At 56.8% G+C, this 25,770-nt stretch overlaps 9 protein-coding genes across 9 annotated transcripts; 3 read left to right on the forward strand and 6 right to left on the reverse strand.

Moving 5' to 3' along the window:
- Positions 1 to 503: 503 nt before the first annotated feature.
- Positions 504 to 2,034, forward strand: BCV69DRAFT_275647 (hypothetical protein; the record flags this gene model as incomplete). Its single annotated transcript, XM_025491084.1, has 4 exons — positions 504 to 687; positions 777 to 1,483; positions 1,679 to 1,763; positions 1,889 to 2,034. 4 exons carry the CDS (start codon positions 504 to 506, stop codon positions 2,032 to 2,034), a joined length of 1,122 nt encoding a protein of 373 aa, XP_025349880.1.
- Positions 2,035 to 2,692: 658 nt separating this feature from the next.
- On the reverse strand, positions 2,693 to 7,094 carry BCV69DRAFT_95240 (hypothetical protein). The gene has a single exon (XM_025495656.1). It carries the CDS (start codon positions 7,000 to 7,002, stop codon positions 2,962 to 2,964), a length of 4,041 nt encoding a protein of 1,346 aa, XP_025349881.1. The 5' UTR covers positions 7,003 to 7,094; the 3' UTR covers positions 2,693 to 2,961.
- A 2,480-nt stretch (positions 7,095 to 9,574) lies between these two features.
- Positions 9,575 to 12,344, reverse strand: BCV69DRAFT_266083 (glutamyl-tRNA synthetase). Its single transcript, XM_025490801.1, has one exon. It carries the CDS (start codon positions 12,282 to 12,284, stop codon positions 9,804 to 9,806), a length of 2,481 nt encoding a protein of 826 aa, XP_025349882.1. The 5' UTR covers positions 12,285 to 12,344; the 3' UTR covers positions 9,575 to 9,803.
- Positions 12,345 to 12,517: 173 nt separating this feature from the next.
- Positions 12,518 to 13,714, forward strand: BCV69DRAFT_280327 (putative small nuclear ribonucleo protein chain D2). Its single transcript, XM_025491573.1, has 5 exons — positions 12,518 to 12,598; positions 12,680 to 12,740; positions 12,848 to 13,015; positions 13,095 to 13,124; positions 13,209 to 13,714. The coding sequence occupies exons 1-5, from the start codon at positions 12,594 to 12,596 to the stop codon at positions 13,278 to 13,280; spliced, it is 336 nt and encodes a 111-aa protein (XP_025349883.1). The 5' UTR covers positions 12,518 to 12,593; the 3' UTR covers positions 13,281 to 13,714.
- BCV69DRAFT_310242 (hypothetical protein) lies at positions 13,580 to 15,302 on the reverse strand (the record flags this gene model as incomplete). Its single annotated transcript, XM_025494776.1, has 2 exons — positions 13,580 to 14,518; positions 14,604 to 15,302. 2 exons carry the CDS (start codon positions 15,300 to 15,302, stop codon positions 13,580 to 13,582), a joined length of 1,638 nt encoding a protein of 545 aa, XP_025349884.1.
- Positions 15,303 to 15,606: 304 nt separating this feature from the next.
- Positions 15,607 to 17,455, reverse strand: BCV69DRAFT_280329 (hypothetical protein). Its single transcript, XM_025491574.1, has 5 exons — positions 16,802 to 17,455; positions 16,690 to 16,717; positions 16,544 to 16,604; positions 16,277 to 16,461; positions 15,607 to 16,194 (listed from the first exon to the last, which is right to left on the reverse strand). The coding sequence occupies exons 1-5, from the start codon at positions 16,999 to 17,001 to the stop codon at positions 15,766 to 15,768; spliced, it is 903 nt and encodes a 300-aa protein (XP_025349885.1). The 5' UTR covers positions 17,002 to 17,455; the 3' UTR covers positions 15,607 to 15,765.
- A 584-nt stretch (positions 17,456 to 18,039) lies between these two features.
- Positions 18,040 to 21,345, reverse strand: BCV69DRAFT_296706 (hypothetical protein; the record flags this gene model as incomplete). Its single annotated transcript, XM_025494036.1, has 1 exon — positions 18,040 to 21,345. The coding sequence occupies one exon, from the start codon at positions 21,343 to 21,345 to the stop codon at positions 18,040 to 18,042; it is 3,306 nt and encodes a 1,101-aa protein (XP_025349886.1).
- Positions 21,346 to 22,176: 831 nt separating this feature from the next.
- On the reverse strand, positions 22,177 to 23,648 carry BCV69DRAFT_310245 (hypothetical protein). Its single transcript, XM_025494777.1, has 2 exons — positions 23,017 to 23,648; positions 22,177 to 22,935 (listed from the first exon to the last, which is right to left on the reverse strand). The coding sequence occupies exons 1-2, from the start codon at positions 23,546 to 23,548 to the stop codon at positions 22,253 to 22,255; spliced, it is 1,215 nt and encodes a 404-aa protein (XP_025349887.1). The 5' UTR covers positions 23,549 to 23,648; the 3' UTR covers positions 22,177 to 22,252.
- Positions 23,649 to 23,779: 131 nt separating this feature from the next.
- Positions 23,780 to 25,597, forward strand: BCV69DRAFT_95479 (Leo1-domain-containing protein). Its single transcript, XM_025495657.1, has 3 exons — positions 23,780 to 24,088; positions 24,169 to 25,073; positions 25,154 to 25,597. The coding sequence occupies exons 1-3, from the start codon at positions 23,844 to 23,846 to the stop codon at positions 25,192 to 25,194; spliced, it is 1,191 nt and encodes a 396-aa protein (XP_025349888.1). The 5' UTR covers positions 23,780 to 23,843; the 3' UTR covers positions 25,195 to 25,597.
- Positions 25,598 to 25,770: the final 173 nt, after the last annotated feature.

Consider the following 25,770-nt stretch of genomic DNA (forward strand, 5'->3'; position numbering starts at 1 on the left):
GCACACCCGCCCACCCCCGACGTCATTTTAAGCACGCCTGGCCCTCCCACGCGGCCTTTCCTGGTGGGCCTACCGCGTCGCCACCGCACTCCTGGGCCTACTGGCCTTGTTCAAGGTCCTCGCTTCCATCGGAGTCTCTCTCCCCTTGACAAGAAGGCCTTGGCTCTTGAACACCATGGTGTGAATTAAGCTCTGTAAATGTCGAGTAATGGATGCATAGCCCATCCAACCTTTGCTTCTCTGGTCGCCCCCCTCGCCACCCCTTTCTTCTCTATCTAGGATGTTTTTTACCCTCTCCGGGCCATTTGCGCCAGCAACCAGGGCATCGGTGCAAGCGAGGCGACGAGGGCTGTCGGAGCCAGAGCGGAGCCACGGGGCAGCGGGTGAACCGAGTCAGTCGTCGATCGCCGCCGCGTGGTGGGTGTGCATTCATCGGCCCTAATCCCCGCACCTTGCTTGGGGACTCACTGCGTGTGTGCATCTGCCAATATTCCCCAGCAACCATGTCCTCAGCAGAGAAGTTTCAGGCACATCCTCCGCCCTATCAGGTGCGCGAATTCACCGTCGTGCCAGACTGGTTCATCTACGATGGGAGCGCAGACGAAGAGGCAGCTTTCCCAGCAATTACAGACAACTTTGGTCTGGTGGAGGGCAAGCAGTGGGGTGACCTATTGAACGAGGTTCGGCGTGAGTGACATTGCTCCTGGAGAATCACTTCCATGCGTATGCCTCGTGTCTCATCGGCTCATCTTGACATCCCTGCCCTCACTGCCCAGGTCTCAATGAGTCGTCCATGTCATCTGGCTCCTCGGAGCGATACAAGCTCGTATATGCAGCACGTCATGGCGAAGGATGGCACAATGTTGCCGAGTCCAAGTACTCCACAAAGGAGTGGGACGCCAAGTGGGCCCTCCTCACCGGTGACGGAGAGATGACATGGGGACCCGATCCGGAGCTCACGCCCCTCGGCGAAGATCAGGCTAGGGACGTCAATGCAGCTTGGAAGGTGCAGATTCAGAGGCTACAAAAGGGTCTCGATGCCGCTCCTCTGCCCACTAGACTATTCTCCTCGCCCTTTAAGAGGAGCGCAATGACCTTGCTCCTCACCTACCAAGGTATCCTGCTGCCTCCAGGCACTACGCCGTCCGATGTCAAGGGAGTCACACCCGTCCCTGCTCCCTACGTGAAAGAGGACCTACGAGAGCAATACGGTGACGACCATGAGGCGGTTCACCGCTCCTCCAAGTCCAACATTCAACAGAGCTTTCCCAACTATGAGATCGAAAAGAGCTTCACCGAGCACGACGAGAGATTCAAGGTGAGCCCTTCTACCGCTGCACCTCCCATCATACTCGAAAAATTGAGAGAGAACTTTAGAGATGAGCATACTTGCGATGAGAGGAGCACGAGGAGTCAGGTGGCAGCGTATACGCCAGGTTGGGAGATTGAAGAGGGCTTTGCTGAACAGGACGAAAAGTTTGGGGTGAGTTGGAGCGAGTGCACGTCTAGAAGATACGCAGCAGGGATAAGAGTGCTTGATGATGCTCTTGGATCAGGCAGAGCATAGCATCAGGCGGTTCAAAGAATGACGCTGCAATACTCAGAGTCAGAAGCATCCATGCCACCAGCCTAGATCTCACCACTGACTCCTCTATTCAACATGGGCCCTCTGTCCCAGGTCATCCACGAGAGCATAGACGCAATGACCTATCGCGTTGCAGATGCCCTCCGGGACATCTTCCACATCGCAGCCCCCGACGAAGGTGAGAGACCCCGACTTTTTTGCGTCGTCATGTCTTTGCACTTCCTCCCACTCACTCACTCACGCACGTCTATTGCCTTCCACTCCGCTTTCCCTCCCTCTACCTTATCCTCTTCCCATTTTCAGTAATCCACATTTCCTCCCACTCGGGCGTAATGGAATCCCTCTGGCGCGTCACGGGCCGCAGAGACTTCAAGCCGGCCACGGGAGCTATTGTGCCCTTGTTGGTCAAGTGGTCACCACAAGAGGGGGAGGCGGGAAAAGCAAAGTAAAGGAGGAAGGGGGTGTTCTTGAGTGTAAATGGGTAGAGAAAGAAGGGGAGGGGTAGAGATGCCCTAGAGAGGACGCTAGAGCGCCCAAGGTGTTTGTGTACAAGGAGATAGAGTAGAGAGTGAGATTACCTCGGGGGGCGAAGGCGAGAGCAGGGAAGAAACGTGCGCGAAAGACTGTTATTTGCTGCGACTTTTGAACAATACCAAATACAAAGACGGGGAAGTCGCGATGTGCCCTGCGTACATTGCAGGGAATCGGGCGCCCCTGTCATCATACCCATACCCCAATCATTACCAACCGTTCCATTCCCTTTTCGCTCTCCCTCTCTCTCTCTCTCTCTCTGACACTCTCACCAGCAACACCAAAGCCAAGATCCTCCGACTCTGACTCGGACTCGGACTCGGACTCGGACTCTCAAGTCAAAAGACACAGGACAGAACAGGAGTAAAAAGCTTTTCGTTTTACTACGGAGGGCAAAGAAAAGGAAAGACTTTAGTAACTAGTGATACAAAGGTTTGAAGCAGACCCACGCGACTTCAAGGTGGGAACGAGAACGAAAACGGCAGAGGGAAGAAGAAAGGAAAAGCTGGGGTAAAAAGACACGACAAGACATGAAAGGCAAGAACAGGAAAGGAAGAAGAGTTGCAGTGCATCGCATGTGATGGGAAGCGCAACAATCTCGAGGGATTCATAAAGATGAAGCGATGAGCGATAGATGGAGAGCAAGCGAGGGGTGGGGCATAAGTAGGGAGGAGAGACGAGGGAGGGACCAGGAGGGATCAGTCGTGAGATGATTGAGACGGGGCGAAAGAAGAGGAGCATGAGAAAGTCGCTCGAAGCCGTAGCTGGAGCAGGGATGCTTGGTTTGCCAGAGCAAGCTGGATGATCCACAAGCCCTTGAGTGGAATCCCGAGAGGAGGAGTCCTTTACGAGAGAAGAGCCCAGGGCTTATCGTCGGTCCCCGCATAGAGGGAGAAGTGGTCCGCGTCCCACCAGTCATTCTCCCTCTCGCGCTCCTTGTCATCCTGATCTTCTTCCCCACCAAGCTTCCTGCCAGCAGCATCGTCTCCATCATCTTCTTCGTCGTCTTTACCGCGAAGTGTGGCCGTAGAGCTCTTGTCGCTGTGCTGCCTCTGCTGTTGCTGTTGCTGCAGGGAACCTCGTCCCTCATCGTCTGCATCCAGATCCATCTGGCCCAACTCCTTGCCTAGCGATGCGCCTCCGCTGCTGACAACGACAGTAGGACTGGCGCTCTGTGGCAATAGGTAGCCAGCTTCATCGAAGAGCTGTGCTGGGAAGTTTGCCGACTTGGGTGGGATGAGGACCGAGCTAGATGTTGAGGAAGAGGCCGCAGAGGGGACGCCGGCGGAGCTGGAGGAGGAGATGAGCTCGGGCGTCTCTTCCTCTGCTGATGCTGCGGGAGGGATGTCGTCGCTGGCGGATAGGGAAGGTAGGCCGAGGGCATCTGCTAGCTCATTGGTAGCCTTGAGCGAGTCCCTTTTGCCGCCAACGCCTGCCGCGGTCGATGCAGGGTCAGAGCTGCTCTCCTGATCCTTTCCCGCGGCGGCTGTAGTAGCTGGCTCATCTGGACCTGCATCAAAGAGGTCAAAGTCGAAGAAGATGGAAGCATCATTGGTTGCGCCGCTGCCACTGGCAGAAGCAGCCATGTCGACCGCTCCTAGCGTAGCCGAAGGAGCAGGCTCACTAGCGGTGATGTTGTTGGCTGCAGGAGGTTCCTGCCCGACCATGGCCATGATAGAGCGCATGGCATCGAATTCGCCAGCGCCAGCTCCGACGTTGGCATCAGTGATGCCCTGCGAAGCCATCAATTCCTGCCAGGCCGACTCGACAAAGGCAGCCGGATCCGTCTTCATCAGCTCCTCATCGCGCTTGCCAGCATCCGCGGCCTCCACTTCAGCGAGGGAGATGGGATTCTTGGAAGGATCGTCAAGTCCGGCTTTTTCCGCCTCTTCGTCTTTCCTCTTCTTCCTCTCCTCCTCTGCCGCCATCTCAGCCTTGACTTCGGCCATGATGTCTGCACTGGTCTTGGCCTTGGCCTTGGGCGAGGCTTCCTCAGGCTTACGATCGTTGGTGAGCTGTCTACCTCTCTTGCCTTTGCCTCGAGTAGCTGGAAGCGGCTGGCCGCGTTTGCCTCCGCGGTTCGAAGGTGGAGATCCAGCATTAGAGAGCTTAGGAGATTCGCCTTTGATGCTGACCGCTGCTGGACTGGTGTCCATAGGCGAAGCAATGCCATTCGTGGGCGTAGCCGCCGAGGCCCCTGGAGTGCCACCTGCACCGCCAGGCTGCTTGCCACGCTTGTTTGGTGGAAGCTTGAGATCCTCGACACGTAGGCCACGCTTGATGTTCATCTGAGCGGTCGCCTGCTCATCTGCAAGTGCAGCATTGACCGTGGCGGGGGCAGCAGTGGGCTGCTGAGGTCCAGCCTGAGCCTGCTGTGCAGGTCGTTGCTGCCCTCCTGTAGCTGCCGCTGCGCCATTGTGAGTCTGGCCCTGCACAAAGGAAGGCGCACCATTGGCTCGGGCAGCATGGTGCTCCTTGAGCAGATACTCGGCCACTTGTGGATTAGACTGTTTCACAAAGTGAATGATCCTCTGGAAGTGGAATGCCATCTTCTTGAGGTCCTCCATGTTCATCACCGACTCGCCTCTCTTCATTGCGGTCACCTGATCCCTCATCATCCACAGCATAATCTTCGCCCGCTTGGCGCCAGAGGTCTCTAGCGGACCGCCATTCATGGCATAGAAGGCCGGCAGGAGAACGTTGCATTCATCGCACATGTTCGTCAGCGACGCAACGAAGCGGAAGAGGGTGATACGTTCCTCGTCATCGAAAGGCTTGGGAGCTTTGAGCTCAGGGCGGCGGATCATGAGTTCCTCATCGACCTTGGCGAGCTGCTCAGTGGCGTCTTCAAACCTCTCCCGCGTGACAGGCAACTGACGCGCTTCTCCCTGGGGAGGCGGTGGAAGCTGAGGCAGCTGCGTAGCTGGCGCTCCCTGAGCAGGCGGAATGACAAATGGCTGCTGGGGTACTTGCTGGGCTCCCTGCTGTTGCATGTGTGCCGGAGGCCCTTGCTGTACGATCGGTCGATTTTGTTGCTGCATTGACGGGTCAGTCTGTTGAGCATGCGGCTGCTGCTGCTGATTGACCACAGGCTGTGTTTGGGACAGCTGCTGCTGTTGAGCACCCGTGCCGTCCTGCTGTTGCTGAGCGTTGGCTCCTGCAGGTCGTTGGAACGCTCCAGATCGCCAAAGCTGCATGAACGTCTCTTGAGTCAGACCGTACTGCTTCAGCTGCTCCGCGGAGACGTTGGGCGGCGGCCCGAGGTTTGCCACAGGCTGCTGCTGCTGCTGTTGTTGTGGCGGTTGCTGCTGCTGTTGTAGTGGAGCAGCAGGTTGCGGCGGTCTTTGCTGCTGTTGCATCGTCATGTTCTGTTGAGGGAGGGCATGTTGTCCCGCAACTCCCGGCTGCGCCTTTTGTTGCTGTTGCTGCTGCTGTTGCCCAAACCGCGCCTGCTGCTGCTGCTGTTGCTGATTCATCATCATTTGCTGAGGTGGTCTGACTGCCTGACCTCCTCCTGGCATCTGTTGACCCATCTGCTGGCCCGACTGCTGCTGCTGCTGCTTTCTGTGATCCTCCAAACTCTGAATGGCCCGCTGCCAGACACCTTCGAAGGCGTACAGATAGGTTTTGTAAGTCTCTGCGAGCGAGTGAGCCAGCGCATATGCTTCCTGTGATGCATGCTGAGCCAGACCAATGGCAACGACGACTGCTGGCCAGGCGCTCTTCTGTGACACAGCGACCATGCCTCCATGCTCTGTGACGGCTTGGTATAAGTTCCAAAGGTCGATCTGTTGTCCACCCACCACAGGCGGTTCAAGCGAAATACCGTGTCTGGGCAGAATGTCAGCTAGAGCCCGCTGGAATTGATCTCGCTTGAGAACCAGAGGCGGCTGTTGGCCCATTTGCGCGGGTGAGCTATCTGAGCCTTGCTGGGCTTGCTGTGCAGAGATCTGCCGCTGATGTTGCTGCTGATTTGCGAAGTTTTGCACGTTGTTGCCCTGCCCGCTTAGCTCGCCGGTACTGTTCTGCATCGGACTACCGAACTGCTGAGCAGGACTTCCGCTCGGTGGATTCAAGCCGACCTGCTGAGCAGGCCGGATAGCCGGCGATGAGTACATCTGTCCGGCATTGGTGGGTCTTGAGGGCCCAGCCTGAGCATTCTGTGTCCGTTGCTGCTGCTGCTGCTGGGCGAGCTGCTGCTGCTGCATTTGTTGTTGAAGCATCTGCTGCTGCTGCTGCTGTTGCTGCTGCTGCTGTTGTTGTTGCTGTTGTTGCTGTTGTTGCTGTTGCTGTTGCTGCTGCTGCTGCTGCTGCTGCTGCGGCCCGCCTTGGAGCTGCCCAGTGGCTGACAACTTGGTAGCAATCTCTTGCAACGTCCTCTTGATATTCTCCAATTCCTGCCCGTAATTTTGCCGCTCCTGAGCAGTAGCCTGGGGATTGTTCCGCTTCATCTCCAGGTCCTTCATCTTCATTGTAAAGGCAGCAAAGACCTTCTTGGGATCTTGCTGCGCCATCTTCAACATCATCGAGGTGTCTCTTGATGCAGGGCCATTTGCAGCTGATGGCCCTGCATTGCTTGGGCCACCCTGTTGCTGCTGCTGTTGCTGCTGCTGAGGCGCAGTGATCCCCATGGGGAAATTCACCTGCCCAGGCTGAGCTTGTCGAACTCCACCAGCATTACTCGCTTGCTGCTGTTGCTGCTGTTGCATCCCAGCCGCTGGATTAGCATTGGGCCAAAGCAGCTGTTGCGATTGTCCTCCTTGTTGTTGAGGCTGCTGCTGTGCTTGTTGAGGTTGCTGTTGCTGTTGCTGTTGACCAAGATTCGAAGGGAAGCCCATGGGCTGGCCCTGGAATCCTGTTCCGGCAATTTGCTGTACAGGCCTCATGGCATTGGCAGATCCAGGCCGCGAGACTTGCGCTTGCTGCTGCTGCTGCTGCTGCTGTAGGCGCTGAATGGCAGGAGTGCCGTTGTTTGGGACCTGTGGTGCCTGCACTGACGGTTGCCCATTTTGAGACTGGTGCTGGTGCCGTAGATGAAGGATGGTTTGGAGCTGTGGGAAGCAAGAGAATTTAATGGACAATCCGAGTCAGCAGCGCAGCCAAATACCAATACCCATTCGTACCACTGATGCTCACCTGTGACCTCTGCTGATGGGTGAATTTGCCCTGCTTTGCCTTTTCCACCCACTGATTCAGCTGCTGATCTGTGATACTGGCGGCCAAATCACGAAGCTGTGGTGGCAGACCTTTCATAGCATTCGCCTGAGCATTGGCCTGCGCCCCTTGCTGAGGCTGTTGCTGCTGTTGCTGCTGGGGGCCGCCCAGCTGGGGAGACTGAGTCTGCTGCTGCTGTTGCTGGCCTCCACCGAGTTGAATTCGATGCAGAGCAGCAGCCTGAGCCGCGGCCTGAGCTGCCTGTGCGCCAGAGATGCCTCCTTGCTGGAATCCACCTGGTTGTCCAGCATTGGCTGGTCCGCCAAGGTTGGATCCACCCGCGAGATTCAGGCCTTGTTGACCCATCTGCTGACCACCCATGACGTTGTTCGATGGGCCTCCTCTTTGTGCCATGAGCATCTGCTGTTGCTGAGCCAGAAGCGAGTTCGCAGACGGACCGCTGCCTCCTGCTTGCTGCTGCTGCTGCTGCTGTTGTTGCGCTTGTTGTAGCAGCATCTGCTGTTGTGGAGTGAATGCCATCTGACCACCAGGGGTGGTAGGCCCGGTGCCAGGATTAAACTTGTAGCCCATGAAGGCCTGTATTTGTTGCGGGGAGAAGTTAGGGTATCCCGGCGGCATACCACCACCAACTCCTCCACCACCACCAGCGCCGCCTGCCGAGCCATCCGCTCCCCCTCCGGCACTGGCGGCTGCCATGGCGATCATCATCTGTTGCTGCAGGCCAAACTGTCCATTTGGATGCTGCTGCTGCTGTTGTTGTGGAAGCCCCTGCGGTTGCGGTACCTGCTGCTGCTGCTGCTGTGGGAGGCTGAAGCCATTGGGCCCGAAGTATTGGCTTGGGTCGAAGTTGGCCATGACAGCAGCCAAGGGCGTATAGAAGTAGCCCTAGCTGGAAGCACCAATCGAATCCCTACCCAATGAGCGGAAGGAGGTATGTGCGAGGCTGTGCCCGAGATGGCTACGCGGCTCAAGATGGGGGGGGGGGGGGGGGGGGGGGGGACAAAGAAGAGTCGAGGTACAAGGTACGGGAGATGCAAGGTCCTAAATTGGAGAAGGACACCCGACTGTAAAGATAGACGAATGGTAGCCGTGATTGATGGCCCTTGTCGGTATTCGTTTACGTGGAAAGGTGGTGATTCCCTGATTGCTGCTGCCAGGTGGCTTGTAGCAAGAGCAAAGCCTTGCTCTGACGCGGGAGAGAGCCGGATGCTACTTCGAAGTTGCACCAGAGCAGAGGCTGTCGAGCGCGAAGGCTGGCAGGTGGATGAGGTCGTCTTGCTCAACTGCGTGCCATGCGTAGCCAAACGGCCCGAGGATGATGCGAAGGAGGAAGAATAAGGAGGAGGGCTGGATTGTGTGCAGGAGGCTGATGGCCGAGAGGCAACAGGGCGTTTGCTTGCGTCTTATTCTGAGCTGTTGCTGTCGGGCCAGCGTCACGGGCAATCGTGTCGCGGGAAAAGTGTCGAGGTGCGGAACGCACGGGGACGGCAGTAGATGGGATGGATAGGAGGAGAAGCACGCCTTTGCCCTCAAGGAATCTTTTGGCTGGTGCCTCTCGAGGGGCAGCCTGATTGAATGTAGATGCGTAGGTACGAGTGGGTGTGCGTGGGTGTACGGCGATACGCGCGGATGCGAAAGAGGATAAGGACGGGTACGTGGGAAGGGGGGAAGGATGACGATGATGGGGACGTTGGTAGTAGTGTTTGGGAGTACGGAAGGTGGGTGAGCCGGATCGACGTGGTACTTGTGCGGCTTCTTCTGTGACGACTGATGGCAACGGAAGCTTTTCCAGCTTCTGACTTCCTTGCCTTCGTACTCGTCGTCGTCGTCGTCGTCGTCGTCGTGACAATGGTGAGAAGGGGGAGGGGACAGACACGCACTGGCTGCTGCTGCTGCTGCTGCTGCTTCTGCTGCCGACGGGCACTGAGGCGGAGGGGCGGAGGGAAATGGGTGGATGCAGGCAGGCGACTTGAGTTTCTGGCTGACCGAGTGGCTCGGGTGCAGAGGCCTGCAGCAGCACATCCACCCACAGAGGCACCACGCCCACGCAGCCCGCACCCAGGCAGCATCGCAGCGGAACCATCGCCGGGCAGAAACGCCTTAAAATACTTCACCATCTGCCCTCTCTCTCTCACAGGCCACACACCAGCACCCTGGACCCATCCCACCACCTCGACGCAGGGCATCGCAGCAGCTCATGGCTCATTCATCGACGCAATCACTCCACTTTTTCGTAGCACTTGGCAAGTGTGGAACTCAGCGCCCATAGCTCACAATGACGGCCACAGTATTACAGATAGATGCAGCACAGACCAAACGAATGTCAGACATCAGCTGGAGCTGGGCACTGGCCTATGCATTTCATTGAGTCTCACTCCGCAAATGCTAGATGATCGGCTTCATAGAGTACATCGAAGCTACCGTGAAGAGTGGTGACGAGGCAGGCGAGCAGATTTCAGAAGGTCAGCCATCTTACAGTAATGTCCGCCCTCGAATCCAGGCTTGTAGCGGCCTACTCACTGGTCACCGGCGTAGGGATATCCTCTGCCACCCTCTTCATCGCATACATCTTGATGTTATCCTCTCCGCTCCCAGACATCAGCTCAGGGAAGGCCTTGTCGGCTGCTCCTGCGCCTCCCGTCCCTTGCTGCTTCTGAACTCCCTTTGGCACATTCGTCTTCTGCTTCTTCTCAGGGTTGCCCTGCGCCTTCTTCGCAGCCCTCTCCGCGGCAGCCTGCCGCTTCTTGGCCTCTGGGTCCCCACCATCTCCCTGGCCAGAGGCAGCAGCAGCCTTGCTCTTGGCGCCTTCCACCTTGCCATCCGGAATCTTGATGAACTTTCGAGGCCCGGATGATGGAATCTTGTCAAGGATGTAGTAGCCATTGCGCTCAAACTGAATCTTGTCGCCCTCCTTCAGCTCAGAGATGTTGGCATCTGCCACAGCGTCCACCTTAAACTCGCTCACGGGGGTGACATAGTCCTCGAACTTGTCGTCCTCTTCCAGCTTCGGCTTTGTGATCAGGTAGTCAAAGTCCAGCAGCTCGACGGGAATGAGGGGACGTGAAGAAGAGTCGGCCAACCAGTGGACCTTCTTCTTTGTCTTCTTGAAGTCACCATCGAAGTTGGCCTCCATCTCGATCGAGGTGACCTTGCCAGCCTGGTCCACCTCTTTGCTCCTGACGTAAATGTTACCCCAGTCCATCATTGTCACTTCCTCGTCAATAGCAAAGCTCTGCGCGTCTTCCTGCTCGACGTAGATGACTGGGTCGTACACTGTAGTCTTGTTGCCAATGTCGAGGTTCTTCTTGTGCTTGGGCACAGCCTTCTCATGTGCCGGAGGAGCCCCAGCGATTGTACACTTGACCTTGTCCGCAGATACAATGGCTGTGAAGCGAGGTACGACAGGGTCAATGATCCTCTTGTTCAGTGTCCAGATCTGGTCCCATTCCATGTTAATGATCTGTTGCGAAGGACCAGTGGCGAGGATGAATTGCTGCAGTGCTTCGATGGTCATACCGCGACGTCGGATACCCCTGACGGTAGGGAAGCGGGGATCGTCCCAGCCGGTAACCTTGCCCTGGTCGACAAACCATGTGAGCTTCCTCTTGCTGAGAAGCGTGTACTGGAAGTTCATCCGTCCAAAGTCCCAGATCTCTACGTTGCGCAGTTTGAGCTTCTCGATGAACCATGCAAATTGAGGGTTCCTGTCCCTGTACTCGTTGGTACGAAGAGCGTGAGTGACGCCCTCGAGAGAATCAACCACAGGGCAGGCAAAGTCGTACGTTGGGTAGACCTTCCACTGGGTACCAGTTCGGTGGTGGACAGTGTCGGCGTTGCAGCGGTAGATGACAGGATCGCGCATAGCCTTGTTCGGGTCATCAACGCTCATCCTTGCTCGCAGGCACCACTTGCGACCCTCCTCGCTGCCTGTGCACATCTCGGCAAAGCGAGCCAGGGTATCCTCTACGGAGAGGTCCCTCCTGGCAGATGGCAAGCCGTCCATGCGCTGAGCCCTCATGTCCTCCTGTGGAGTGTCATCTGCGTAAGCATCTCCTTGCTTGACCAGCTTGATCACCATCTGGTAAAGCACATCGAAGTAGTCGGAAGTGAAAGTCTGCTGGTCTGCCTTGATGCCCAAAAGTGCCAGATCCTCGATGATGGCGTCCTGATACTCAGCCTTCTCTTTGGAAGGATTTGTGTCGTCGAATCGGATGATGAGCCTGCCGTGGTACTGCCTGGCAAAGTACTGGTTCAAGATGGCAGCCTTTGTGTGTCCGAGATGAAGGTATCCCGAGGGCTCAGGGGGGAAACGAGTCACGACCTCCCCATCCTTGGCGGAAGGTAGGAAGACGTCGAAAGACTTGGACTGCATGGGCGCATTGCCCGCCGTCGCTCCACCCTCCTTCTTTGTAGCGCTAGCAGCCTTGGACTTTGCGCTCTTGGCCTCAACGAGAGCAGCGGAAGCTCCCTTGCAGATGGTGTCCAGATGTGAGTACCAGCGGCCGAAGTGGACGTGCGAGCCCTTCTTCAACAGGCCCATGAGAGGAGGGCTACCCTTGATCCCGGCCCAAATGGCGAGGTCAGCAGCAGTAAGGCTGTGTCCCACGAGGAAGGTTCGCAGAGCGAGGTGATCATCGAGCTTGTCTGATTCGCCTGCGACTGAGGCAAAGGGCAGCGTAGGAAGCGAGAGCGCCTGTGCAATCTGACTCGAGATCTGCTGGCTGTGAGCCTGATCCTTTCCACCGATGCCAGTGTGGGCATAGTTGTTCACCAGCCACTTTGCCACGTCTTCGGGGCCATAGACAGACTGCGCGCCCTCTGGCGTACCGGGCTGCAGGGAGGCTCCCTGCTGGATGCCTCCTTCCCACTCGATGTGAATTGGCTGAGGTAGTGTCTCGGAGAGGTAGTGAGCGATAGCCAGCGGGAGGAGGACAGTGGTGGACGTCTTTGCCGCGGCATCGAGCCTGATTGTTGGGGGGATATCGGCAGCCATGACCGTGTAAGTCGTGGCAAGGGCGTTAAGATCGACGTCAGTGATGAGTCGATATCAGTCGAGGTCGAGAAGAAGTGACTTGTGCTGCATTCCATTCATCGTCCGCCGTGCGTCCCTCGCTGCCAAAATCTGCGCGCAGGGACGGACGCACCACCATCAGGCCATCCAGCCAAGCCATGCGAGCCTCTATCCGTATCCGCCTCCGCCCTTCTACGACAGCACTTCCTCGAGCATCTCACTGCCAGACAACATCATCTCGCCTGCCCACTTCGCGACTCTCAGTACGGACAGGAAAGACGGTAGCTCACAATGGCGTATGTATCTCGCGCTGCTTTGTGGAACGTTATGCAGATGCTAATAAGTCTACTTCCCTCCTCGCATCTCTCACCCTCCAGTGATCTCGTGAACAGGCATAAGTCCGAGCTGGACCAAGAGGAGACTAGGAGGCTAGAGGAGGTGAGTTGGGCTTCTAGCTAGCTAGTATGAATCGTATAATCATGATGCCAGCGCTGACCTCCTCCTCCCGTTCCTCCACCCCCCAACTTCCTCTCTCTCACCTCCAGTACGAAATCTCCCAAGGTCCCCTCTCCGTCCTGCAGCAATCCGTCCGCAACCACTCGCAAGTGTTGATCTCTTTGAGGAACAACAGGAAATTGCTGGGGAGGGTCAAGGCTTTTGATAGACACTCGAATATGGTCTTGGAGAACGTAAAGGAGATGTGGACAGAATACGTGAGAGCAGCCGAGAAGTGATCGTGACGAGTACACTAGAGCTGACGATTGAGCGTCTTTCCTTCCTTTGATGTATCAGCCGAAGAGCAAGAGCAAGAAGCCCGTGAACGTGAGTGGTATGCCCATCATGAGCCGATCATCTCTTGCTTCTTCTGACTCTTGCGCCTCCCTCCCTTAATCCACTCTCTTACAGAAGGATCGCTTCATCTCCAAGATGTTCCTGCGCGGCGACTCGGTAGTGCTAGTGCTGAGGAACACCGCATGAACAACAGGAGATGAGGGTTTTGGGAGGAAGTTCATTTGTCATCGCTGGGCCATTGTGGCTCTCAGCGTCAAAAGCATTCTACATCCAAGCTTCGGATGCAAGGGTCCCTTTCATCATTACAATGTATCTGTATCCACGTTGATGCTGCCAGGCTTTTGTCAGTCTGGTCGAGTTCGACAATCCGTCGAGTACTCTAGCATGTCATTGAGAGGAGCAAGCAAAGGAAGGTATGAATGGAAAGAGAGATGCAGGATGGAAGGGCCAAAGAGGCAAGCTCATGCAGGTGGAAGACAATGGCCTCACCGCTTCCTCGTCGAGCTTCTCCTAGCCGGTGTAGCCGAGGCAGCATTGCTCCTCGTAGCTTTCGTACTCCTAGCCGCCGATGCTGGAGTTCCCTTGGCCGGAGTCGCAGCAGCAGAAGGTCTTGCTCTAGGCGTCTTGGGAGTAGCTGCAGCAGCAGGAGTAGCAGCGGCAGAAGTCCGCCCGGCACGACCACCTCTCGAGCCCGTGCCTGTGCCTTTGGCGGCGGCGGGAGTACCGCGTGAAGAAGCTGTACGTCCCCGACTGCGGGTGGGAGTTTGTCGAGCATCGTCGGATGCGTCGTCCCCTTCCCCTTCTTCTGCATCTTCATCGTCCTCCCCTTCGTCCGCTTCCTCGTCTTCTTCTTGCTCCTCCTCCTCTTCCTCTTCCTCTTCAGCATCGCCCTCGTCTTCAGATGCATGGGAAGAAGCAAGCTCGGCTTGACTGTCTGCCTCTCCTTCTACCTCTGTCATCTTCTCGTCTGCATCTCCCTCTTCTTCCTCCTCCGCCTCCTCTTCACCTCCTTCCACACCCGCCTCGCCTTCGCCCTCACTGAGCTCGCTCGAAGTATCACCCGCAGTCTCTTCCTCCGGCTTGACATTCTTCCTCGGTCCGCCCTTCTTGTAATTGGCAGGTGTTGCAGAACCACTAGAGGTCAGCCCGGCTCCTGCTCGGGCAAGTGTCTCCTCTCCCGGCTGGGTTCGCCTGGGCGCTATGTGAGCTTCATACTGCAGTCCTGGGACCAGGGCAAAGTCGATTGGGTGAGACTCGTCTTCGTCTTCGTCGTCTTCGTCCTTTTCTGGCTCGTCTTCTTCTTCGTCATCGTCATTCTCTTGCACCTTGATGCCGGAAGGCCGATCCTTGACAGAGGAGCTGAAGCCGCGAGAACGGACAGGCTCGGAGGAGGCTAGCTCGGAGGGTGACATGGCGGCATATTCCTGTGAGGAGGATCAAGCGTAGGCGTGTGAGCTGCACAATCTTCGGTAGTGACAAGCATCCGACGATCCACATTCTGATACTTACCAGCTCATCAAGACCTTCCGTATTGAAAAAGACGTCCAGCTTCGTCCATACAACTTCAGGCGTGACTTGTAGTGTTCCTCTAGCCTTGAGTTTCCGCACCTCCTCGGCCGCTTCATCTTCCTCTGTCATTTCCTCTTCCTCGTCCGAAGGTGCCTCCTCGTCATCTTGACCTTCTACTTCGCTGCCGCGCTCGTCGTTGTCTTCAGCGTGTCGATCCTGCTCCTCGTCCTGACCCGCCTCCTCTGCTTCATCGCCCGCCGTTTCGTCCCCTTCGGCCTTGACTCTCTTTTCCCGTCCACCTCGACCACTACCTCCAGGCTCGCTACTGTCCCCTCCTCCCCTCTTCCTCTTCGATCCTCTGGAACGAGCATTTCCTCTTCCCCTGACACTACCACCAGCCGCGCTCTCCCTCTCCTTCTCCTTCTCCTTCTTACCCTTCAATCCCGCTCCCCTATCTACCAACCCCTTGATGGCAATATTCAAATCCCTCGCAATAGCCAGGACCGCCCAATGTTTCACAGGACCAGCAGGTCTATGTTGACATACGGAGCGGAAGAAGGTGGATTCGAGGAGGGGAAGGGAAAGGAGGGAGAGGTGCTCCTCGGGGGAGAGGGGAGTGTGGTGAGTGGTGGTGGAAGAGGGACGACGCGAGGGGTGGAAGGAGGAAGTGGGCGAGGTAGGAGGGGAGGAGGCAGTCATGCTTGCTTTATGGATCGAAGCAGTTGACCCCTCTGGCACTCTGCTGACGTCGAAGAGGGTAGTAAAGAGATACCAAGGGTGAAGTGCAGGTCGGTCGGAAGGAGGTGTGGTGTGGTGTTGCGTTGTGGGGTCGCCTCATCTTCCGAAGCAATCGTCCGCCCCGCCGCATGGGCCAAGTCACTCGACGCGGCTCTGGTCCAGCTCATTCTGGCCGCGCCACTTCTACCAGCTAGCCAGCTCTCGCACGACATCACTTCAATGAGATCCTACAGGTCATCTCGCAGCCGCTGTTTCCTCAGCATCACCACGAAATACTACACGGATTATGCTAAGATGCTCTTCTATTGCGAAACAGAGGGTGTTGGAGCGCCGGACAAGCGCATCGAGTAGCCAACTCCCACAGGCACAAGGAGAGGTCCCCTCACCAATCCCCTTCCCCTACTCTTGGCCTGGACGGCTTCCTCTAGGCCTTCAAAGTCATCCCAAGGTCCGCTCCAAACTTTCCACTCTTGCCACTGGTGGCCGAGCTCCTCCTCCTGTCCAGATGCTTGAGATAGGCCCTCGGCTTGGACCCCACTGGCGTTGTAGCTCCACTTCTCCTACCCTCCATTGCCTCTTCTCTCCTCTTCTCAAACTCATCATCGTCCTCCACTACGTCTGCATTGGGATCATAGATCAGCTGTTCCCTTTCTGCTAGGATCCTTTCTTGTGCTGCTGTACATTGGTTCCTCAAAAAGGCAATGACGTCTCGAGGAGATTCGGCAGCAAAGACGGCTGTTCCGGCTACAATGACGTTGGCGCCTGCCTCGGCACAGTAGTGGATCGTCTTTGGAGCCACGCCTCCGTCCACTTCGATGTTGACATGAGGGAAGCGTGCCCTCAGCTCCGCGACCTACGAGAAGAGCAGCGAGAAGAGCGAGTCAGATGAAGGCAGACCTCCCGGAGCAGACCCTTTCAGCGTCTGTGTTACTTACCTTCGGCATGCACTCCTTCATGAACTTTTGTCCTCCCGCTCCGGGCCACACGGTCATGACGAGGATCATGTCAACCTCGTTGCCGAGCTCGTCGCTGATTTCGCTAGCAGGTGTTCCGGGGTTGATGGCCACGGAAGCCTTCATCCCTGTTGCTCTGATCAACCGCACAACGTCCATTGGTTCGTCTGTAGGGGCGAGCGACCACAATCGAGATGAGCTGCGATCAATGGCAAGCCCAGTTCAGCTTTCTCCCGCCTAGAGACTCACCTGTGGCTTCCAGATGAAATGTATATGAGGCTCCACCCGCTTCTGCAATATCTTTCACCCACTGAGAGGAGAGAAGAGGAATGGAGCGACGTTCAGCGTCCGAGCAACTAGCGCTGTCTCCGAGAAGTTAGAGCTCGCCAACTCACGCGACCCGGTTCTGTCACCATCATATGACTGTTGGGAGTAGTGTAGGCAAGGCAGATGTAAGAAATGCCCGTACAAGCAAAAGCTCTGTCGTGCTCCTCCTCGTAGACTCACCAATCCATGAAAATGTCAGGCACTGCCTTCTTCACCGAGGAGAGAATGGGAGCTCCCATGACAATGTTGGGTACAAAGTGACCGTCCATGATGTCCATGTGCAACCAATCAGCTCCATCGTCCATCATCCTCTTGCATTCGCAATTGAGATTCCCCAGGTCCGATGCTAGCACCGATGGTGCAATGATCACTTTGGGCATCTTGGATCGTATGCAATAGTCCGCAAAGGAATCGCTATGACCTGATATGAGGAGTTGAGAGAGAGGGAAAGAAGATGAGGAAGGATCGTAGCTCGAAGCTCGGAGGAGATCGACCCTGTACAGCCCTCGAGGAAGGAGATTGCCGATATTGCAATGGCCGTACGCCTACCAGCAGAGATCTTCTGTATCACAGGAGCAGCAAGACGGCAGAGTCAGACCGGTAGCGATCGTAGGAGAGCAGTCCGAGCGAAGAAGAAAAGTGAGACTCGGTCTATCAGCCAGCCAGCCAGCCAGCTCGAAAGTATATCAGATTCTTAGCGCAAGAGATTGCTTCTCTTCGTTCCTAGGTGACTTGAGGCTTGCACAGAATAGTGAGAAAGAGAAGAACGCTCAGGCCCAAGCAGGAAGAGAGACGACGAAGTGGAGATAGGACCAAGGTAGGAACAAGGTAGAGTAGGACGTGCGTTGCTGGTGAGTGGGTAGTAGGTAGGGGGTAGACCAGTCGTACGTGCGTGCGTGCGTGGGGCAAAAGGCAGGGCCCGGCGCCGATCGATGGACGATGGATCCCAGCGCCCGTCCGCCCGCTCGGCCGTTCGGACGCTGCCTGTCCTGCACAGGCGCACGCCAGGCATCTCGGCCGAGGCACCCGCCAGACTTGGGGCGGGGGCGCACTGCACTGCAGTTGCACGCCTCACCGACTGACTGACTGACTGGCGGGCAGTTCAGAGGCGCGCACACACACATCCTACTAGCCTATCCGATCTCAACCTCACGCTTGAGTCAGAACGCTGGACTATATACGTATATCGTGATTAAGATGATCAGAGAGGCTATCAAGTCGCAGACGATGTGCCCGACCGGACGGTGACGATGACGATAAACAAGACGACGACGACGACGACGACCAGAGAGAACGAAAGAAAGAAATGAGGACATTCGTGACCCTCCACCTACTTCCTCTGATCCCAGAGTCTTGCAGGTCAAGTCACGGACGAGCGCCCGAGAGGTCCTTGGGCCCTCCCTTTCTCCTGTCTTGCCCTACTTCAGCCTCGTGTTCACCTCGAGGAGCACCGCCACCTCCTTCTTGTACTCGCGAGCGATATCAAATGTTAGAGCAAATTGTTCCAAAAGATCGTGAATAGCCAGGACTTGCCCGCGAAGCTCCTTGAGCTCTGTATCGAGCTCGTCTCCTGCTCCTCCATTGCTAAGTGCTTCTGCTGTTGATGTTTGGCTGGAGTGACGCCAGGCTCGCGATGCTTGCACGATGAGGCATTGCATCAAGAGACAGTACCCTGCCAAGACATACGAGCAGGCAGCCCATGGTGGGAGAGAGGGAGCCTCCGACGAGGAGTTGCCTAGGATGTTCTGCGAGACCTCGCCTGCTTTGTTCCTGCCGTGCAGCAAGGGACCGACGGAACTTAGCATGGCCGAAGCAGCCCAGCGACACTTGTCGATTGAGTGTTCAGGTTCGAAAGGTCCGTAGAGGTAGCGCTCGCTTAAAAAGGCACTGGTCGGCGGCGCCAGGGGTGCAAAGCGATGAATGTACCCAGAGCCATTGCCGACGTGTGATAAGGCACTCTCGCCTCGATGCCCAGCCTGCTCTTGTGTCTGGAAGTGATGGAAGGCGGCCATGGCTGCATCTGTTGCTCCATTACTACCATGGATACGACCATGATTGCCTTGCTGCTGCTGCTGATGGTGATGATGATGATGTTGGGCAGCTTGTCCCGCGCCCGCTATCCAGTTGCCGTTGCTGCCCGTGTTGAGAGGGTAATGAATGAAATTTGCGTCCAAGGCAGCGACCTGCGGATCAAAGTTGCTAGGTTTGCAAGTGGTACAGCCCTCGCTGCCGGAACCTCGCGAGCCTGAGCCGGCAGGAGGCAAAGTGACCGACCCACTGCGATGCCATAGTCGATCGGGGGTAACGTACTGTTCTGAAGGGCTCGGCGATCTTGAGCGGTTGTCTAGATCCATGCCATTGGGCATTTGGCCTGCAATTCTCTTGCCAAACAATGCTTCTTTCGCCGACCTGTCCTGCTGCTCGGCGCTGTTTCGACTGGCCTGTGGCAGTCCACACTGCGGCTCGAGAAAGATGTTGGCATTGGCATAAGCCTGACCACGGTGAACGATGATGGTGGCTCCAGCAGTCATGAGCTTGCCAGCCGTCCTCAGCGCGAACCCGAGACCTTCATCACCCGATCGCGAAGCGCCACTGCCTTCCGAGGGTGACCTCCAAGCCGGATCGTAGGTAGTGAAGGCGGTCATGTCTCGATCCAACTTTGAGTACTCAGAGAAGATGAGCGCCTTGTCTCTCGCTATGTCTTCCTCCGGCACATCTTTCCCGCGCTTGAGCGTCTCAAAGGCATGGAGGGCAGCATACCCTCGAGCCACGTGTTGCGCACCCCGAATGTAGACTCCCCACGCACCAACATCGGCCTCTAATGCTGGTCTGAGCTTGAGCGCAGTCACAGGATCGCATACACCTTTGACAGGAGCGAACCCTCCCGTACAGGCCGTGACCGACGTCGCAGCAAAGGAGGTCCAATATACCCGCTTAGCCCATTCTTGCTTCTGGTCCCAGCTGAAGTGACTCGTGCTCAGAGGGTCCTTCGGAGCCATACCTTCCTTGAGATCGAATCTGACTCCCTGCAGTGACGTCCAAGCTTCTAGCGCATGGCTGTGAGCAACGCTCTGAGCAGTATGACCGCCTGCGCCATAGTGATAGTGAGCAAGCAAGGTATGAGCAGCAGCAGCTTCGATTCGCAGCAGCTCTGGGTCAGATGGACCTTGGCAAAGGGATCTTCCAGATACATCGTCGTTGCAATCGCCAAGGACTGTGCTCGGATCGAGCCCAAAAGTGGCCGCCGCTGCGACTGCCTGCTGCTCGGAGAAACGCTTCAAGAGAAACTCGCTGGTTCTGGCATGTTGTGCAGCCACTTCGTTTCGTGTCATACCAACGTTGGGGTTGTTGAGACTGGCATAGCCCCCTCGCAGAGTACGATAAGCCTCATGCTCCGGCAAACGGAGGGTGACGAGAGCGGCAATGGCAGCGTATAGGGCGCAGGGACCTTTACCCGAGAACCAGAAGGCGAGAGAGGACATGTTCTCCGCTCCGAGAAGAACAGGAGCTGACGAGTAGACCTTCTCGAAGAAGTACGTCAAGAGGAAGCGAGCTTGTTGCTCTGAATCGGCTGCATCGAGAATGTCGTTGTTGGAGGTGTCCCAGGTTGTCAGATCGACATACCCAGTCGAGCCAGATCCAACCTGACCCGCCTTCGGTAGCGACTCTAGACGAGAATAGAAGTCATCGAAGGATAGATCCTGAGGCATCATACCTGCATCTGCGTCGTATGCATTGAGGTTCCCAATGTCGATGTCGAGGTCATCCATGGTCTGCGAATCTTGGTGTCTCTGCCAAATGGCCAAATTTGCAGCGGATAAGGCGCTACGGGACTCCTCGGGGACGTCACCATCGGCATGGATAGTACCAGTCTTGATGCTCGAGCCCGCGGACTGAGGGAAACCTGACCGCGAGTAGTCTGGGTGGCCGTAGTGAGCATAAGGCGTGACGCTCGGAGAGCTCCTGTTATGAGCTCCGGACTGCATGGAGAGCGCTGCTGGCGAAGTGACGCCTTGCTTCGCTGCCGTTGAGGATGAAGGAGTGTGGAAGAGCTCGCTGTCTCTGCGTGTAGCATCAGTCCGCTTCGTCGTTCGCAGATTGTCCCTTTCTGCATCTACACTGTGGTTAGAGTCTGACGGAGACTGCTTGTCTCGTGATGCAGCAGAGGTGGAGCGGTCTTCTGTGTTTCCCTTTGACTTGCGAGGAGGATGCTGGCCTTTGCCTTTGTCTTTCTCGGCCTTGATCTTCCTGGCCTGTTCTCCTGTACAGCCCTTGAAACGCGGCCCACCTCTCTTTGATGCTACATAAGCACACCCACCGGATTCCTGAGAGACACCTCGAGCTTGGCAAGGGCCACAGACGGGCTGGCCGCCATCACATCGACGCTTTGCCGTTCGACAGGCGAGGCACGCTGCACGTACCACCGCCTTTGCCCTTCCTGTCGACTGGTCTGCTTCGGTCTGAGGAGGGGTAACGAAAGTAGCATTGGTACCGCTGATGGAGGCAGAGCGAGACGGAGACGAGGATGTAGAAGCGAGACTGTTGCTGTGGGTACTGTTCTGCCTGTCCCGTCGACTTCCAGACGGATCTACGCTGTGTTGCATCCTTTGGTAGTACAGCGCCTCACGAGGGGACGATCCCCCAAATGCAGGGGAAGCCGAAGTGGAAGATGGAGACGGTCGGAAGGGTGAGTTTTGGGACCCGTAGGAAGGATGGCTGGGCATTGTGTACGAGTCGTTCGATGGGTGGTGATAGTCAGAATGATGCTCAAACCCCTTGTGCCGCTGCGAGGTAGAGTAGGGTTGCTGAGGCAGCGATTGCTGATACCCGGACTGCATCAGTCTTCGAAGCCGCGCAGCTGCGCACGGTGGGTCAGGAGAAATGGAGAGATGAGAGCGGGTGAGACGGGATTGATGATTCCCTCGTCTGACCAGAGGCTATTTGCCCACTGCCCAGTGCACGCCAGAGTGTTGATTAAGGGACGAAAGAGGGAGAGAGAGGGAAAGAGCAAGCGCGATGATGTACGGCGGCGCGGCTGCGTCAGCGCCAGGGACGCGAGCGATAGCGGTGGGATTGACTAGGCGAGCGCTAGCCTGAGATGTTTGCGGTGCTTAGAGGAGGAGGATACGATACGGGAGGAAGGGTGAGATGCAAGGCAAGGGGATGCCACCGAGAGCGACGACGATAGCGTTTTGTGTAAGTATGCACTTGGCTAGCAAGAGGCAGGGAGCTGACCGGCGGCGAGGGCCTGGGCTGGGCGGCTGCTCTGGCGTGAGGGCGAGGAAGTGGGCGGCTGCGATTGGGTGCGTGCGGGCGCAGCCTCGCTTCTGCAGACGAAGCAGGCAGCACCACCCACTTCCACCAGGTTCGCCCGGCCGGGGTTCGCTCTGCTCTAACTCCGTGACACTTGCACCTGGCCGCCTGCCTAACGTCCGTGTATCATCGGAGAAAAACCACGACGGACCAAGACAGTGACGGCGGATAGTATGCAAACAAAGCAATGGACAAGGGTATAGTATTGAAATTTCATCGGCATGCTGCTCCGATCTCGCAGTCCCTCCTTCCTCGAGGTCGAGGCCTCTGCAGAGTTTCAAGATTGTGTAGCTGAGACATCGGGCCGGGTCGCCCAGTCTAATCCTTTGCCGACTGGCGAGTCTTCCCCTCGCGCTCCCCATCGCCTTTCCCAGCGGCCAAACTCTTTTGTACCATCCAGTCCATGCACTCTTCTACACCCCGGCCCGTCAGGACGGACATCGGGAAGATCGTTGTCTCAGGAAAACAGCCCTCTGAATCTCCGGGATCATCAAAGGCCTCTGTTCCGCCAGACGTTTCGCGCGCGTCTTCCGCATCGTCGAAAGCTGCTAGCACCGAAGGAGCTAGATCTCTTGATGGTTTGACTGGACGAGACCTTGCAGGAGCCACTCGAACCTGTGCCTCGACGTGAGATTGCACAAATACCCGAAGGGACTCGAGCAAGTCTCGGGCTTCTCCATCGGGGCGATGATTCTGCGGGACTGAAGCTGACGGAACTGGTCCCGAATGAGTTGTCTTACTTTCATCTCCAAGCTGCACGTTCTGTGATTCATTGCGAGCATGGTCGATGCTCAAGCTGAGATCGCCGTCTTGAGTTGCCTCTGCTTCACTGGAGGCCGGGACTTGTGCTGCCGGCCGTTGTTCTTGGTCGGTCGCTATCGTGGGGGCAGCGGCCTGAGATGGCCTTCTACTTTGACACAGAGGAGACGAAATCAGATCGGACCTCGACAAGAGTATCAGGAAAGGCAAATTCGATAGTCGAGCGTCTCGAGCCAGCTCAGCTGTGAAAGAACAGGAGGCAGAAAGATCCGGGGGGTCAGCCAGGGCCCGCTGCGCTCTGTCCCAGCTTTCTCCATACTCACCTACTACGCTCCATTCTGCCTCTCGTCCTTCTCCGTTGCCGCCCTTCTCACAGTCCCATAAGTAGACTACCGCGTCTGTCTCGGCATAGTACTTTTGCCAGATTTTCCTCAACCCAAGATCTCCCCCGAGGTCCCAGATGTGAATCAGTGCCTTTGAAGGTAGTCTCTTTGAGGTAGAAGGCCCTTTGGATGCTGATGAGAACCACGACGAAGACGAGGCCACGTCTTGTGGAGTGGGCAGGGCGGGCGGCGGATGAGATGGCTCCACCAGGGGACGGCTGGAGGGCGGCGGAGCGGGTAGGTCGAGGACATTCTGTCCGACGGTCGATCTCGTCTTTGGCAGCAAAGTCTTGTTGTGCTCTGAGCTCTGACCTGGAGCAAGGCGTGGTGACAAAGGCTTGTTCTCGATGTAGTGAGATTTGATGACCTGAAGCAGCGTAGTCTTGCCGCTGTCTGCTGAGCCGAGGAAGAGGACGTTGAATCTAGGCCGCTGGGTGATGTCCGTGTAGAGGGAGGTGAGGAGGTGAAACATCGTCTGCGCTCGAGGCGCTGGATTCTGCCGCTGTGAAGCCGCTCAGGCTCCAACAAGAGCCCTAATGAGCTTCGACGGCAGCACTGGTGAGGATTGTGAGCTCGGTGAAGTGTTGGTTGCAGGACAGCCTCTCACGCCTCACCGGTCCGCGTAGAGTGACACGGAAGCAACGCCTAGTCGAAGCGCTTTGCCTGCGCGAGTGGAACGGGACCTCCTTCCTTCCTGCCTCTCCTTCCGACGACCCGACAGAACCTTTCCCATCTCCATCCGTCCACCGCATCACCATCCCGCCAGCATGTCTGCCTCGCCTTCGCAGACTGGGCCAGCGGCTCCCAGAGAAGATGTTCAAATGACCACAGCGGACTCGCCTGCCCCAGCTCAGGGCTCCGAAGCCGACGATGGCCTCTTCGGCGAGGAAGATGGCGATGCTTCCCCTTCCGCCGCATCTCAGACGGGCGTGGGTGCAGGCGCTGTCGCCGACGATGACGATGATGATGATGACATCCGGCCTACAGCTCGTAGGAGGAAGCAAGCAGCAGAGTGAGTTGGCAGCGCTTGTATTCGCCGCCAGACAGACAGCGCTGTTACTGATCCCCCTTCCTGGTCACATCTTCTCGTAGGTCTGTATCCCCGCCTCCAGGACAAAAGGACAGTGCTCCTTCAGGACTTCCAACCTTTGATGACGAGGAGGAAGACGACGATGATATCTTTGGCGGCGGCGAAGGCAGCATTGACCGCGAACCCTCTGCAGAAGACCAAGAAGAAGCGGCGCGTCTCGCTGCTCTGGAGTACACCGAGGATGGACAGCCCATGGGGGCCCGCGGCGCTCGCTCGGCTTCGCCTGCCGGTGTGGCTACGATTGCGTCAATTTCTCTGCCTCATGTTGCACAACGCTTCACGCCGTCGCACATGGTACGACTGCCCCACTTCCTACGGACAGCATCTTCCGTGTACGAGAGGGAGAAGTACATTGATGAGCGCGAAGATGCCATGGTCCGGGAAAAGGAGGAAGCAGATGCAGATGAGAAGCTCAGGGACGTCGAGAGGAGACTGAGATGTGACAATACAGTTCGCTGGAAGCTGGACGAGAACGGCAATCGGGTTAGCAACAGTCGCTTCGTCAAATGGAGTGACGGAAGCTGGACTCTGCAAGTGGGCAACGAGCAATTCGACGTATCTGGCTTCGACGCAAGGTATGCCGGCAGCAAAGGCGCTTCGGCGGACGCTCTCCAGACAGGATCAAGCCAATCGCAGCCCACTCAAAGCGAGACCCAGGTCAAAGCCTCTACCTCGCGAATGCCTAGCCAGCCCTTGACCTATCTAGCAACGGCGGACCCGCGCTCAAAGATGTTGCAGACCCTGGGTCCCCTCTACTCGAACGTCTCTATCCAACCCGCCTCTCTACAATCGGCCACACATCGTCTCATTTCTTCGAACCTCTCCTCACTTCGAGCGCGACAAGCTGCATCCAAAGTCACCATGTCCGAGCTGGTCATTGGTGAAAAGGCGCCAGAGGAGATCAAACGCGAGAGGGAGAAGAAGCTTCTGGACGAGGAGAGGAAGAGGAGATTGAGAAAGAAGAAGGAGAAGGGTGGGGATATCGAGGCGGAAGAGGAGGCGGAGCTGCAGAGTATGTTGAGAGGTAGGAGGAGAGGGCTTGTCGACGCCGTTGCCAAGAGCGGCAAAGTGGCTGGTGTCAGGGCTGGAGCTGCTGGAAAGAGGACGGCAGGATCAGCCGACGAATATGAAGAGGACGAAGGAACGTACATGGAGGACGACGCAGAAGGCTTTATTGTCAACGACGAGGAAGACGACGAGGATGCTGAAGGTGAAGACGAAGAGGAGGAGCAGGATGGGGCCGAGGACGAAGAGGAGGAGGAGGAAGGCGAAACAAGGAGAAGCAGCAAGAAGAGCAAGAAGAGCAAGACCAAGAGTGGAGACGCGATGGATGTGGATGAAGGAGAGGAAGAATTGGATGAGATGGAAAAGGCTGAGCAGGAGATTGAGAGACAGGAGGCAGCTCGAGTACAGGCCAAGAAAGAAGCTGCTGCAGCTGCAGCTGCCTCGGCTGCTTCTGGAGGCGGCGAAGGCATTGCGCAACAGCGTAAATCGAGACCGGCTGTAGTGGACAGTGATGACGAGTAGATGTAGCGACTTCCCTTCAGGAGCAAATGCGAGCAAAGCAACGTGTACAGCTCAGTGCGAAATGCTGTGAATGTGTC

The sequence above is a fragment of the Pseudomicrostroma glucosiphilum genome (genome assembly GCF_003144135.1).
Source record: "Pseudomicrostroma glucosiphilum strain MCA 4718 unplaced genomic scaffold BCV69scaffold_2, whole genome shotgun sequence".
Taxonomy (NCBI): Eukaryota; Fungi; Basidiomycota; class Exobasidiomycetes; order Microstromatales; family Microstromataceae; genus Microstroma; species Microstroma glucosiphilum.

Bases quoted from the DNA above. Each gene is read 5' to 3' on its own strand.
- BCV69DRAFT_95240 (XM_025495656.1), bottom strand. From the start codon at position 7,002: ATGAGGCCTGTACAGCAAATTGCCGGAACAGGATTCCAGGGCCAGCCC.
- BCV69DRAFT_266083 (XM_025490801.1), bottom strand. From the start codon at position 12,284: ATGGCTGCCGATATCCCCCCAACAATCAGGCTCGATGCCGCGGCAAAG.
- BCV69DRAFT_280327 (XM_025491573.1), top strand. The intron at 12,741-12,847 runs GTGAGTTGGGCT...TCTCACCTCCAG, and splicing joins AGACTAGGAGGCTAGAGGAG to TACGAAATCTCCCAAGGTCC. The intron at 13,125-13,208 runs GTGAGTGGTATG...ACTCTCTTACAG, and splicing joins AGAGCAAGAAGCCCGTGAAC to AAGGATCGCTTCATCTCCAA.
- BCV69DRAFT_280329 (XM_025491574.1), bottom strand. From the start codon at position 17,001: ATGCCCAAAGTGATCATTGCACCATCGGTGCTAGCATCGGACCTGGGG. The intron at 16,462-16,543 runs GTGAGTCTCTAG...TCGCCCCTACAG, and splicing joins ATTTCATCTGGAAGCCACAG to ACGAACCAATGGACGTTGTG. The intron at 16,195-16,276 runs GTAAGTAACACA...CTCTTCTCGTAG, and splicing joins TGAAGGAGTGCATGCCGAAG to GTCGCGGAGCTGAGGGCACG.
- BCV69DRAFT_310245 (XM_025494777.1), bottom strand. From the start codon at position 23,548: ATGTTTCACCTCCTCACCTCCCTCTACACGGACATCACCCAGCGGCCT. The intron at 22,936-23,016 runs GTGAGTATGGAG...GTTCTTTCACAG, and splicing joins GGCAGAATGGAGCGTAGTAG to CTGAGCTGGCTCGAGACGCT.
- BCV69DRAFT_95479 (XM_025495657.1), top strand. From the start codon at position 23,844: ATGTCTGCCTCGCCTTCGCAGACTGGGCCAGCGGCTCCCAGAGAAGAT. The intron at 24,089-24,168 runs GTGAGTTGGCAG...ATCTTCTCGTAG, and splicing joins AGGAGGAAGCAAGCAGCAGA to GTCTGTATCCCCGCCTCCAG. The intron at 25,074-25,153 runs GCGAGAGGGAGA...GGGGATATCGAG, and splicing joins GGCGCCAGAGGAGATCAAAC to GCGGAAGAGGAGGCGGAGCT.